Genomic DNA, 13,099 nt, shown 5'->3' with positions numbered 1-13,099 from the left:
CGCGGAGGGGGAGCGGCCAGCGCGGCCCCGCCGCCCCCGGGCTCGGGCTCGGGCTCGGGCGCGGGGTCCCGAGACGCTCCTTCGCTCGTGAGGTGCTCCCTCACTCGTCAGACGACGCTCCGTCACTTGTGAGACGCTCCACCGCTTGTGAAACAACGCTGCACCACCTGTGAGGTGCTCCATCGCTCACAAGAGGCTCCGTCTCTCGTGATGCTCCACCACTCGTGAGATGCTCCCTCACTCGTGAGACAACGCTTATCACTCGTGAGATGCTCCCTCACTTGTCAGACTGCTCCATCACTTGTGAGATGCTCCACCACTCGTGAAACAACGCCGCACCACTTGTGAGACACTCCGCCACTTGTGAAACAACACTCCATCACTCGTGAGACAACGCTCCACCACTCACGAGATGCTCCATCACTTGGGAGACAATGCTCCGTCACTCACGAGACACTCCACCGTTCCTCACAGGCATTCCCACGATCACCGTGGGGAAGGGACGAGGGGCTACGTGGCCCTGCCAAGGGACGACGTGCTTGAGGTACAGGCGTGGGCAGCCTCCTGGGATGCAGTTTGTGGAGCAGCTGGTGCAAACAGCCGGTGCTTCCCGGCCGCCTGCTGTGCTGGGAGCTGGCAAGGCCGGCTCCGGGCACTGACAGACATTCGGGACAATCTGAGCGATAACAGAGTTTTTCATCTGGCCGCCTGCAGCTCCCTCTGCACCGCCCCTGCGGCTGTGGGGAGGGGTATGGCCCTCGTGGGTCCCCTGGGTGCCGTGGGAAGCGCTGGCTCCTCGGCTGCGCGGAGAGGAGTCGCACACGCCGCTGGGACCGCCGGCGAGGCACGGCCGTGCTCAGCATGGGGCTCCGGCTCCCGCTGCGCCGGAGCGCCAGCTTCACCCCTGACCACCCTGCCCTCATGGAGATGCCTGGCCCCACTGCCCTGAAGATGGAAGCAAATGTCCTCGTTATGGGAGCGGACAACGTGGGGAAATCAGGTAAGAACTGACCGTGAGCTGGGAGCAGGGGGTTCCCAGGCAGGGAGACCCATTTCTCTCCCACAAAAAAGGCTGAAAACTGCAGCAGCATTTGGAGAACAAGCTGCGGAGAGCAGCCCCACAGAGAAGCCGGTGAGATGGGGCTGAGCTTTCGGGTGCGGCCGTGATTCGAGGTGGGGAAGCCAAGCACAACCCTGTAGGCAGCGGGCAAGCAACGGGGGAAGGTATTTTCTGCTGAGCTGCAGTTTGCTGATGCTCCAGTTCATGCTGTGCGTCTGCTCTGCTCACAGACCTGCTGGTGGCTGGGAGAGAACCAGAGGTTGTTCCTGCTAGTGGGAGTTTACAGGGGGATGGTGCCTGACTGCTCTGGATTTAAAAAGGAAAATCCTTCAGGTTTGGGGTTATGATGATGATTCTTATCCTTCCCTCTGCAGCTCTTACTGTGCGTTTCCTGACCCGGCGCTTTATTGGGGAGTATGGAGACATGGGTGAGTGCCAGGCCAGGGCCAGGCCAGTTCCCGTTAGGGACTGGGGTCAGGAGGCGAGCCTGCTTCTGCCTGCAGGATTTCATTGCTTCCCATCCTCTTCTGCCTTTCTCCAGCGCCTTTGCCTGCTCCTGGGGGGCTTGATAGTTGTATTTGTTCAGTGACCCATCTCTTTGCGCCAGAACTGCTTCTCTGGGGTGCAAAAGGTCCTGGGTGGCAGCTGGTGGCACCGGTGTGCCCATACTGAATGCTGGGGTGGAGGCAGGCTGGGACAGTCACAGCTGTGAAGGCCACCACACTCCATGTGGTTGTTGCTGTACAAAAAGAGCCCCCGGACCTTGCCTTGTGGAGCACGGTCTCCCAGGGTGGACGTGACAGGCTTGTCCCCAGGAGGAGAAGACCTGGGTCGAGGGAGCTATCTTTTGGGTCCATGAAGATGATGATTTTTTTTTTTGGCAGATTTCATCTATAGCCACAACCTGACCGTGGATGGCCGAGAGATTCTCTTCCACATCTGGGACGTCCCCAGTTCCCAGGTGAGAGGGCTCCACTCCTGTCACCCGTTTTCACCCCAGGGACAAAAAAAATTCTACTAAAAGTTACCTCTGGGGAGCCACAGGCTGGGAGCTCCAGCTGAGCAAAGCTCTCGCATCGGATGGTTTGTAGGCGACCAAACCCTTCTTGCCTGCAGAGCACAGGGCAGCAGTATTGCTGGCAGGGTAGCAATAGTCACCGTAGCCCATGGTCCTCTGGCTGAGGACATTAGAGCTGAAGCACTAATATTACCAGGCCAGACTGTGCACAGGACTGTGCTAACGAAGTGGAAGTGCCGCTCTGAGGTCCCCACGCTGTTATCACCTACAGCCTGCAGTGCTTGGCAGCTGGGTGATAAAGAGGACAGTGATGCTGAAGCCCAGATTGTGTCCCCTTGGTGAGGTCTGCCAGGAGCTGCTCTGCCTTCTTCAGTACCTTTCTTTCTCTCTGTGCCCTTTTGCTGCTCACTTTTGCCATCCCAAAAAACCCCCCTCCTTTTCTCTTTCCCCAGGAGCAGGCAGAGGAGGGCTCCTCAGAGGAGAAGCGAATCCAGTGGGCAGACAGCTTTGTCCTGGTCTACAGCATATGCGACCGTGCCAGCTTCAACATCCTGCCCCTCAAGATCCAGTTCATCAAGGCAGCCAAGGAGGGGCAGAGCCAGGAGAAGGTGCCCATCGTCATTGTGGGCAACAAACGGGACCTGCACCACCAACGGGTGGTGTCCAGCGAGGAGGGTCGGCTCCTGGCCCTCTCTTTAGACTGTGGTTTCTACGAGGTCTCTGCAGCCGAGGCTTATCACGGGGCCCTCATGGTCTTCCATGGACTGGCCGAGCGCATCCCTGACACCAAACTGGCACTGAAAAAGGGTACGGGGATCCGTGGCATCGTCAAGACCATGTCGGCCGTGTTTGCCCGTAAGCGAACAGACTCTCTCTGAGCTACGGCATGGGTGTTGCTTCTCTCTGTGCTGCCCGGCTGGACCAAGCCTCCTCCCTGGGTGCCCATGGAGATGGCATGTGTGTTTCCATAACTATGGTGGGTGGGTTCCTTGTTGTCCTCCTAATGTCGGGGTCTGGGTGTCCTGCCATATACAGCCAGTGCAGCCGAGGACTGTAGTGCCTTCCTCTTTGGCCCCATGATGGGGCAGAGGCTCTACTCTTCGCTGTACCAGCTTTTTACGTGCCTCCTGCTTTCTCCTTCCATCCTCCAACACTGGAAACCACCAGGTGATTTTGCCACAGCTCCAGGCAGCGTAACGCCCAGCTCCTTTGGCAGGAGCTGCCAGGGCTCTCAGTGAGCAGGGAGGACACGCCACTTCTGCACGGCTGCCCGGCTCCCTGTCCCTCCGCTCCTACCCTGGGATCCTTATTCCTGTTTCACGCTCATCAGGGTGCTCTCCAGTAACACTGGAGCACCCATGAGCTGGCAAGGTGGGGGTTTCTCCGCCAGGGAGCCACCGGCAGTTCCCACATGTGCATCATGGTGTCAGAGTGTCCCAGAGCCTGTGGCACCAGCTGAGCCCAGAGGACCTCGGTGAGGGCTGACGCCTCCCATCCCACCCGCCTTGCTTTTGAACTGTCCTGCTCATGTCCTCTCTCCCACAGCCTTTCAGCGATCGCAGCCATTTCCCTTGTGCGAGCACTGTACTGGCTGTGCCTGGGAAAAACCAGACGTGTGGCTCGTTCCCAGGATGGGGATCGCACCGTGCGCCTTCCCAAGCTGTTCCTTCTGTAAGGCTGCCTGTCCCCGGGGAGGAAAGGAGGTGGGGAAAGGGGTTGCTGGGCTCATCGCCGAACCCTTCTGCTGCTGGGACGTTTTTCCCTGCCTTTCCCCAAACCCTTCCCCTCGTGCATCTGGGAAAGTGGTGTGTTGGAAGAGGGTTTGTGTGTGTGGTACAAACACAGCTTTCTCTGCTGTGTTCTGGAAATGCAATAAATCATCTTTGGCAGGAAGCCCCCTGCTCCTCGGGGCTGTGAATTTGTACTCGGGGCATGGGAAGAGACACGTACTGTGCTGGGCATGAGCACCCACCGTCCCTGCGGCAGCGACCCGAGGATGAGTTTCCCGCTCCCTCGGCCCTGGGTTGGGTGTCTTTCCCCACTCTGCTCCCTCGTTTTGGTGGCTCGCTCCTGTAAAGCAGCCGAGCAGACGTGGTGAGCGGCAGGTCGGGAAGGTTTATTACTGCAGCGGATACAACAAGGTGTTGCGGGAAGCCAGGCGGTCCTGCGGGAGAGAGGCTCCAGGAGCTCCACCTGTTCTCACCAGTCTTCTTCCTGACCCCACCATCCATCCCACCATCAGCTGGGGTGGGTGCCCAGGGCTTTCCACTCATGAGTCCTGCTGGTCGGTGGGGACTTTCAGCTCCTCCATGGAGGAGCAATCTGTGGCCAGGGATGGGCCCTGTAAGGGGGGATGGAGCGTAGGAAGGATGGGGAACCGGGCTTGCTACGGTGATGTTTGATGGCTTTGCTGTCCAACCTGCTCTGTCTCTGCACTGTTCTCAATGTGTAGCCCATCTAAATCCACGCTATCTGCTCAACAGGGACCAGGGTAGCCCAGTGCCAGGCCTGGCTGGTCCCTTTTTCTCTTTTCTGGTCTCACTGTTGTTTCCGCGTCTCCTTTACCTCTCTGGTCCCCTCTGGTCCCACCTCCCCCTCCCTTCTCCTTCCACCAGCAGGGCTTTTGGATGCCTTTATTCCCCCATCCTGGCCCCGATGCACTCCAGAAGAAGACATCTCATGGCACGTCTACCACTTTGAGCTCCTGTCCTAGTACAGGGGTGCGTGCAGGCGGCTGACGGGGGCCTGGGCAAAGCGTGCTGTGGGGGGATTAGAGGGGGGCTGGGATGCACTCATCCTGCCCACCAGCTCAGTCCTTCTTGAAGGCAGGACTGTAGAGGTTGGTGTAGTAAGCCCGGCTGTACATGGCCTCAGGGCTGAAGCGGTAGGAGCCCTCGCTCACCCGCCTGTTGTAGGGGGCGAAGGCGGATTTCCGTGGGAGGGGGCACTCAGGCTCGAAGGCAGGGCTGCGGTAGAGGTTGTGCCGCAGGAAGAGGGGGTCCTCGAGCCCCAGGAAGGAGAGGGGGTGATGGCCGCGGTACAGCCGCCAGTCGCCCCTCAGCTGGGATTTCTCCTCAGCGGAGGGGGCGGCGGGCTTGGGATCCTCCTCCTTCTGCTCCTTCTCCGGGCTGGGCTTGCTGCCCGCAGCTGCCTCCTCTTCCTTCACTGACTGCCTGCGGAGCTGAGAGATGGGGTGAGCACCCGGCCAGGCTGTACCCACCTGCCAGCCCTGCTCTCCCTGTGCTACACAGCCCCCCCAAAACTGGGGGAACCTCAGGACAAGCCAATTTGCCCCCAGAGAGGTCCCCAGCAGAGGGGAGCGGGTGGCTGTAGCCCCTGGGCAGCTTGCGGTGGAGAGATGGTCCCAGGGGAGCAGCAGAGTGGGGGAAAGGAGAGGGGACACGGTCTCAGCCTGAACTTTCACCTTCCCAGGAACTTGTGGTCGCACCCTGGCTTGGGCATGAACTGTGTGAAGGTGCCATTGCTGGCTGACCTGCTGGCTCTATGGGGGGGACTCGCTGTCACGGCTTGGGGGATGCTCAGGAGGAGGATGGGACTGAGGTGTCCTGACAGCACCCATCTCACCCCTCTAGTACCTCCTGGCACTGCCCGGAGCTATGGGGGGCTCATGGGAGGAGGTTGGGCAAAATGGGGTTTGCTGGAGATAAACGGGACCCGGATGGGGACAAACTCACCGGCACGTAGCTGTACAGGGTGCCCAGCAGATGCTTGGGGGCACTGACGAGGGTCCCCCCGAGAGCATCCACCGTCTCCATGGCCTTGGATAGCCTGCGGGGGGTGAAGAGGATCAACCCCTCCGCCGCGTCCCAGGCCACGGCCGGGACCTTCTTCACGCTGGAGATGCCGGAGGCGCAGGCAGTTTGCAGGTTGTGAGCCATGCTGCCAACCAGCCCAGGGTCGTCCCCTGCCTGCCGAGAGAAACCAGCTCAGCTGCTGGCCCCGGCCCCACCAGACCCACCAGGCAGGACAGGGGTGGCCCTGGGCTCCCCGTCCCCTCCGCAGCTTAAAGCCCGAGTGCTTCGGCTCGCTGCTTTGCAAAAGCCACCGCAGCCCTTTGCAGCAGGGTCGCTCCCTGTCCCCCCCCCGGCTCCCCCCACTCCCAGGCCCCTGGGGACCCTCTGCCCCGGGCTGCGCTTCCGCTGCAGGCAGAGGTGAAGGGCAGTGACCCCGACCTGCCGCTTCCCGTCCCCACGTCCCAGCGGAGCCATTCCCAGCCCCGCCAACTCACACCACCCCTCGCTGCTGGGACCATGGCGGGGGATTTTTCGGGGCTGTTCAGGGGCTTGCTAGGGAGCTTGGTGCTGACACCCCGTAGCAGCAAAGAGGTCTTGAATGTACAAGCCAGGGTGACCCTGCTAGGCACAGAGGCTGCCCCCAGCCCCCAGCTTTGGGGAGTCAGGGAAGGGGGCTGCTGGGGCTGCCCCCTTGCCAACCCCCCCTCGCCTCCTCCAAGCTGCAGTTCAGGGTTCAGCAGAGACGGGGGCATCGTTCCCAAGGGTGTTGAGGGAACATCCCCCGTGCTGGCATGGTCCATGGGCAGGAGGATGCTTTGGAGCGCCCCCGGCTTGCTGCCCCCCTTTTCTCCATACTTCCTTGGTGTGGTTGTCGTCTTTCTTCCCCGCCTTCTCCTGTTTCTGCTCTGGCACCTTGCTCTGCCGCCGGCTCAACCAGCCGGCCGCGGTGCTCTGCCCATCACCGTGGGCCCGTGGCGCTTCGGGTACGCTCGGCTTGGCCAGGTTGCCCTGGAAAAGGAGCAAAAAGCCACCACTCGCAGGGAGCTGGCAGGTCCCATCCACCCTGTCCTGCTTAGCCTGAGGATTTCACGGGGGGCCCTGGGGTGTGTAGGGAGCAGAGGGTTTCATTTATGCACGTGGGAAGAAATCCTGAGGGCCACCGGGAGCTCTGGGATTTTGGCACTGGTCAGGGAAGGGATTCCCACCGCAGTGCTGGGTGGGAGAGGAGAGTTGCCTCCTTCTCCCCATCGTCTCTGGGCCTCTGCAGGGGCTTTTTGCTTTAGGAAGGATGTTATGGCAAGACCATAAATTAACAATATATATTGGGAGCCAGCTAAAAATAACTTGTCCCACTAATACGGTACAAGGTTGTGTGTGAACATGCCATGGGAACCACTGGCCCCGGCTCATCCTGCTGAGCGGGGGAAACAGCAGCACCCACAACTCTGCTCTTGGACGTGCTCCTAGGAGCCTGAAATGTCTCATCTGAAAGCAGCATCAGCCCAAAAGATGGTATGGGGGAGCAGGAACCTGGCAGGTGGATTTTGGCACTCACCAGGATGGGGATCCAGGTGGCTAGCTCCTGCCCTTTGGCTTTGGCACGCTGGAGGCTTTGGGTGGTTTGCTGGTAAGCGCGGTGGGAGACGGTACCAACCAAGGCGCCGATCCGGCCCAGGGTACTGGGAGCACTGGGAGTGCTGGACTGCTGCTGGGAGACCTTTGCTGCTGACTCACGTGTCTCTTTGGGCTTCTGATCTGAAGGCAGGAGAGCACAGGCAGAAGAGCAGCGGGGGGTTTATGTCTGGTGGGACAACCCTCCTAGGCAGCCCTACACCAAAATCTAGGGGCTTCCTCCTGCCACGTGCATCCCACGAGTGAGGTGCCACCCCACGTACAGGCAGCCCACGTCAGACAGCCTCAGAGGGGATTTGGGCATCGGGACTACCTGCTTCTTCGTCCTCCTCCGGCAGCAGGTACTCCATCAGCTTCTCCAGCCCTCCCAGGGCTGTGTCGACCCCCGCGGCTGCCATCTGGCTCACCGAGTTCCTCCTCGTGTACCTTGCCGTCGTTTCCACCGTGCTCTTGGTGGCCTCGTAGCCCTCTGCTGCCAGCTCTATGATCTTATCCACGGAGTTGCCAATGGTGCTTTTGGCACTTTGGAGGGGGGAGGAGATGGTGCCCTTCAGTTCAGATGCAAGCTGCGGGCGGAGAGATGGAGAACAGCCCTGCCGGTGTGCTTGGGGTGGCATGGGACAGCCAGCGGGACCACGGGGACCCCAGCCATGGCCATGCCAGTAGGCAGCCCCGAGAGGGGCATAACAGGTCTCTCCAGCCTGGGCTGGAGGTAGCTGGCAGGGTTGAGACACAGGATGCTGTTGACCTATATTTGGGAGCGCCCCAACCCTCGCCTGGGCTGCAGGAGCCCCTGGAGGAGCCCTTGCTTGGAGGTGCTGCCTTGTTTCCCCCCTCAGCAGCCCATCACCATCCAGAAACAAGACCAGAGGAGACATGCTGTGGGCTCTGCAGAGGGGCTGGGGGGTCCCAGACTGTCCTGCCTGTGACTTACCTTGTCGACAGGGTACTGGAGGGCAGGGATCTTCTCCTCCAGGTGGTCCAAGCCCCGGCATGCCAGGTCGTTAGCCACAGCAACTGCCTTGGGCAAAAGCACGGGGTGGGTTGGTAAGAAAAGCTCGCGGGCTGTGCTAGGCACCTGCTAGTGCCAGCACTGTCCCACCAAGAGAGGCTCTGGTGGGCTCCCCCCCCGTGTCCCCCCCGGTGGATGGACTCACACTGAGGCTCCAGCCTGCGCACCACGGGCTGCACGCTCCACATGGCCAAGGCGCTGGCACCCTGCACGCCCCGCTCGTAGACCTCGCACACCGAGGCCATGAGCGGGTGGGCCTCCTTGGTGCTGGCGTAAGTGCGCTGGAGGCTTTCGCAGGTCGAGCTCACCACCGGCAGCTGCAGGACCCTCTGCAGCACGTTCTCCTGCGTATGCAGCCGGGCATCGGTTAGCCAACAGCCCTTCCCCGAGGAACGCCCCATCGTCCACACACCGGTGGCATTTGGTGTGTTGCAGTGACCACAGAGGACCTCAGCTCACGCTGGAGGAGGAGGGCATTTCTCGAGCCCCATTGAGGGTCTCCCAGCTACGTTTCATACGGCACAGCCGTGGACAAGCAGGCTGGCTGCTGCCGCTGAAGGAGCAGGGACACCACAGGCAGTGTTGGAGAGGTGACGGTCCCCACTCCCCCCATCTCCCAAGCTCTACAGTCCAAGTGCTCCCGCTGGCTTTCCACCCTGCTCTGCTGCATCTTCCACCTGACCCACCTCTTGCTCCTGTCCTTGGGCCAGCAAAGACCAGTGCCTTTGTGGCACCTCTGTCCTGTCTGCCTTGTCACCACTGTGACAAGTAAGGGATACGGACCTCAAAAAGGAGAAGGGGAGGGGAAAGGAACAGGTCTGTCCCTGAGGGCGCACAGGGCTTTGGTAGAAGCCATTGCTCTAAGAAGAGGGCACCAGAGCTCTCCAAGGCAGCAAGGCACCACGTCCCCACCCCCTGCTAGCACGGGAGACGTGGGATGCCAGTATAAACCAGCACAGCTGACACCTGTGTGTGCTGCCAGTGCCAGAACACAGCTGGAGGTAGGTCCCTCAAAGCTGGGTGAGCAGGATAAACCTGCAGCTTCAACCCTCTGCTCCTGCCCTCACCCGGTGCCCACCTGGCGAGGTGAGACAACTGAGAGACATTGCAGCCCCAAGGGAGGACCGAGGCGAACGTTGGCTCATCACAGCAGCCATGAGGCAAGAGCTCTCTGGGTTGCCCGGGACAGAGCAGAAGAAGCAGCTGAGCTTTCCCCTGATCACCAGTGGGCGAGAGGCCGTGTTTGGCTTCATGTCCCACTTGTGACCACGACTGCGCTGTGAATCTGCATATTTGAGAAAAACTGTATTTTTTGGTACTATGTTATGCTAATTTTGGCTTGACACAGAGCAAGTCCTCCCACAAATCCCAGAGTTCAGCAATGCTGGGGGCTCTAGCTGTTCAGAGCAGTGCTGCAACCACAGCAGCATGATTGCTGGAGCTTTGGGGTCCACAGTGGGGACACAGGTGAAGGACAGGCACTGCCGGCAGGTATCACCGAGAGCTCCCATCAGCTCAGGGTTAACTTTCTTGATTCTGAACTATTTAATTGCAAGCAAGCGAAGGCTTTTCTCCTTTCCCTTTGATGATGCTCTGTATTGTTGCAAGTAAAGATCCATATAAAGATAAGAGGGGGACACATGAGACCACATGAGATGTGACTCATACTCATCCAGCAGAGCCAGTACATGCTACCTGGTGCCCTTGGCACACCTCTGCCCTCCCCTCTCTCCCTCTTCCCGCACCCACCTTGGCACTTCCATTCTGCAGAGTCTGATTCTTCTTCACTGTCATCGTGACACATCCACCTGCAAAGCAAAGTTGGGAGCCGCAGACCCCGCTGCAAAGGCAGGGCTGGCCTCAGGCTCCCCCCACTCACTCCTGCGCTCCCCCCGAGCACAGTGGTGCTGGGAGCTGGGCTGAGACACACACCTCCCCTGGGTACAATGGATGCGGCATTGCCTAATGCTTGACTTTTTACCAGTTAAGCTGTAAGACTAATGACTCCACACAGCCCTCCCCCGCTAGTGTGTCTTAACACCCAAAGATGCAAAAAATTAGTTGAGAGGCATCTAGTTTGGAGGAGCTACAGTACAAAGCAGGATAAAAGGCACTGGCAGAGCTGTAAAGCAAAGTCAGAGCAACCAGGATGCTCATAGATGTGCATGAGGGCCAGGCTGAGAGATGCTGGCTGAGAAGGGGTAAGAAGGCAGGACAGGAGCAGAGAGAGGAGCTGCAGGTAGGGATGCAGCGAGCTGCCCAGCTGCGGTCAGCATCCCCCTCCCAGACATCTGCAGGCAGCTCTGCAGCTCACGATGCCAGCGCCCATCCCTGCGCAGCCACAGCTCGATGTGGGGGGCAAAAGCATTGTGAAACACCCGTCTCCACCGCTCCTGGCTGGGTGACACCTGAAAGCACCACTCCAGCTCCCAGCCCCAGCACAGACTCCCTTTTCTTAGCAGCAGATGAAATTCAGGAGATTCAGGGAGAGCGGGTGATCCTTGCTCTCACCCGCCCCGGTCCCGCTGAAGCTGTCCCTGGAGCGCCCGGTGGGGACCGGCTACTCACCAAGGGGCAGCCCGTCCCCGGCAGAGCAGGAGCAGAGAGTGGTGGCTGCACCGTCCCTTCACCCAGGTCCTCTGAGAGTGATGCACCGTGCCCCGGCCACTACCACCACGAGGCCCCACCTCCCAGTTGCACGGGTTTGGGAGCTGGCGGGCTGTGGTGGAAACTGGCCAAAGAGCTCCCTGAAGCCACCGTAATTTGGAACAGATGATGGCAGAAAATCCCCTTTGTCGTCTTCTCTGCAAAGCCCAGAAGCTGTGGCACAGCTGGGATGCACCAGAGTTTAATGCCTCTCCACCAAGAGAAGATGAAAAGAAGCTGCCCTTGGACCTCACCACCTCAAAAGCAACAGATCATGAGCAGCCAGGGAGAAGGTGAAGAGTCAGGCAGGGTTTCCTAAGAGATTAAAACCTTCCTGTATTTCTGTAGCCCCTGTTATGCCCTGTGGTGGACCAGGATCCTATCCTGTTGGGAAACGCAACACAGACCAAGAACAGTTTCTCCCCAGGAGAGTTTACTAAGTTTACAATAGTTTAGAGTTTACAATGAGCAGAAGGCAGGCATGGGGGACACGTCCTGCATAAAACAATCTGGTTTAGCCAGGTCTGCAATTTCTAAGAGAATTCATGGAGGGTATTGGCGAGGAGGCTTTTAGCTGAGGGTCAGGGTAGACACTGCATTAGGAAAGCTCTAGGCATTTGGAGTAGACAGAAATGGAAGAAAAAATCAGGTTGGAAGTGATCTCTGGAGGTCACCTCATCCAACTCTTGCTCAAAGCAGGGCTACCCTTGAAGCTAGATCAGGCTGCTCAAGGTCTCGTCCAGTCTTGAAAAACTCCAGGATTAAGATTTCCATCTCCCTGGGGCCCAGCTCCTGTGCTAAACATACTCGTGGTAAACTATTTTTTCCTTATATCCAGCTGGAATTTTCTCTGTTGCAATAGAGAGAGGTTTTCTTTTTGCCTGCCATCTCTTATCCTTGCTCTGTTCATCTCTGAGCAGAGTTTGTTCTCCAGTCTGTACTGGTACGGCATGTGATCCATGCCCCTAAATGTCTTTCTTATCCTCTCAGTGATCTTCTGCTGGACTCTACTCAAGATCTTTCCCGTGCTGCTGGGGCCAAAACCGTTCCCCAAATGTGGCTTCACAAGTGCTTCATAGAGAGGAACAACTGCTCCCCTTGACCTGCTGGCAATGCTCTCACTACTGCTGCTCTTTTGTGGCCAGCCTGCCTCACTGGGTGGGAGGCACTCTGCTGACTCACATCATAATTAACAGATCTGTTTGCGGTATTGATTGAAAAGAAAGAAGACACCACCTGTACGGAGCTACGATAGGTTTTGGTTATTGACTATGGAGATCAAGGATGAGCTACACAGATGAGACAAGGACAACACGGTGGAAAGGGGACAAATGCCGGAGAACAAAGCAATATCCAAGGGGATCAGTGCAGATGAGTGATCCAGGCAGCCTGCTGACACAAGGCTGCTGTGTGTCCTGGACCACCCGGCATAAGGCAAGGAGACCCTTGGTGTGTGACTCGGCATCAGGGGAGGCCCAAGCAGCAGAGCCAAGTCCTTGAACACCCGCAGCTGCCCGGCACCCCTGCGCAGGACAAGGAGGTGTGCACCCAACACGGCTCCATGGCTCCCTGCTCCTGGCTGTGCTGCTCATACAGGGGGGTGGGAGACTTCCCAGGGACGTGGCAAAGCCATGCATGGGAGGAAAATACCCCCTTTTCTCCCAAAGAACCTGGAGTTCGCTTCCAGCCTGGGGCTCTGCAAAACTCGCAGACCTGCCTTGCTAGCTGGGTATGGAGGCATATGAATGTCCTGGGCTGTCTCCAGCTCTGTGGTGGGGTGAGTCACTGCTCTCCAGACAGAGGGACAAAGGGCAGCGGCAGCCTGCTCAAAAGTTTGCTCTCTTGGCACTGAGACTTTTTCCAGCCCTGCTGGCCTTGCTAAAAGCGCAGGGGCCATGCCAACCTTCTCTCTGCCTTGGCCGGAGTTGGGATCAACAGACAACGCAGCCTTTGCCCCACTAACGCCTTCGCTCATC

General features: G+C 58.9%; 2 protein-coding genes across 6 annotated transcripts; one reads left to right on the top strand and one right to left on the bottom strand.

Moving 5' to 3' along the window:
- The first annotated feature begins 23 nt into the window (after positions 1 to 23).
- On the top strand, positions 24 to 3,969 carry LOC115342124 (ras-related and estrogen-regulated growth inhibitor-like protein). 2 transcript variants are annotated; one of them, XM_030016003.2, is made up of 4 exons: positions 24 to 1,000; positions 1,435 to 1,488; positions 1,945 to 2,021; positions 2,531 to 3,969. In XM_030016003.2, exons 1-4 carry the CDS (start codon positions 862 to 864, stop codon positions 2,954 to 2,956), a joined length of 696 nt encoding a protein of 231 aa, XP_029871863.1. In that variant the 5' UTR covers positions 24 to 861; the 3' UTR covers positions 2,957 to 3,969. The 2 variants fall into 2 exon arrangements, with proteins under 2 accessions (XP_029871863.1, XP_029871864.1); XM_030016004.2 differs by lacking the exon at positions 1,435 to 1,488.
- A 204-nt stretch (positions 3,970 to 4,173) lies between these two features.
- PLIN1 (perilipin 1) lies at positions 4,174 to 11,276 on the bottom strand. 4 transcript variants are annotated; one of them, XM_030016000.2, is made up of 9 exons: positions 11,046 to 11,275; positions 10,227 to 10,317; positions 8,623 to 8,821; positions 8,400 to 8,482; positions 7,779 to 8,031; positions 7,389 to 7,588; positions 6,689 to 6,841; positions 5,774 to 6,007; positions 4,174 to 5,259 (listed from the first exon to the last, which is right to left on the bottom strand). In XM_030016000.2, the coding sequence occupies exons 2-9, from the start codon at positions 10,269 to 10,271 to the stop codon at positions 4,888 to 4,890; spliced, it is 1,539 nt and encodes a 512-aa protein (XP_029871860.1). In that variant the 5' UTR covers positions 10,272 to 10,317; positions 11,046 to 11,275; the 3' UTR covers positions 4,174 to 4,887. The 4 variants fall into 4 exon arrangements, with proteins under 4 accessions (XP_029871860.1, XP_029871859.1, XP_029871861.1 ...); XM_030015999.2 differs by having other exon boundaries at positions 10,227 to 10,285; XM_030016001.2 differs by having other exon boundaries at positions 6,692 to 6,841; positions 10,227 to 11,276.
- Positions 11,277 to 13,099: the final 1,823 nt, after the last annotated feature.

Source organism: Aquila chrysaetos, chromosome 5 (genome assembly GCF_900496995.4).
Source record: "Aquila chrysaetos chrysaetos chromosome 5, bAquChr1.4, whole genome shotgun sequence".
In the NCBI taxonomy this organism is placed as follows: domain Eukaryota; kingdom Metazoa; phylum Chordata; class Aves; order Accipitriformes; family Accipitridae; genus Aquila; species Aquila chrysaetos.
Note: the sequence above shows the minus strand (reverse complement) of the source record. Positions and strands in the feature narration are given on the sequence as shown.

What these genes read in the sequence shown, in the direction of transcription:
- PLIN1 (XM_030016000.2), bottom strand. Translation starts at nt 10,271, where the DNA reads ATGACAGTGAAGAAGAATCAGACTCTGCAGAATGGAAGTGCCAAG. An exon ending in TCCAGTACCCTGTCGACAAG is followed by an intron (nt 8,032 to 8,399) that starts GTAAGTCACAGG and finishes CTCCGCCCGCAG; the next exon opens with CTTGCATCTGAACTGAAGGG. An exon ending in ACGACAACCACACCAAGGAA is followed by an intron (nt 6,008 to 6,688) that starts GTATGGAGAAAA and finishes TTCTCTCGGCAG; the next exon opens with GCAGGGGACGACCCTGGGCT.
- LOC115342124 (XM_030016003.2), top strand. Translation starts at nt 862, where the DNA reads ATGGGGCTCCGGCTCCCGCTGCGCCGGAGCGCCAGCTTCACCCCTGAC. An exon ending in GGACAACGTGGGGAAATCAG is followed by an intron (nt 1,001 to 1,434) that starts GTAAGAACTGAC and finishes TTCCCTCTGCAG; the next exon opens with CTCTTACTGTGCGTTTCCTG. An exon ending in TGGGGAGTATGGAGACATGG is followed by an intron (nt 1,489 to 1,944) that starts GTGAGTGCCAGG and finishes TTTTTTTGGCAG; the next exon opens with ATTTCATCTATAGCCACAAC.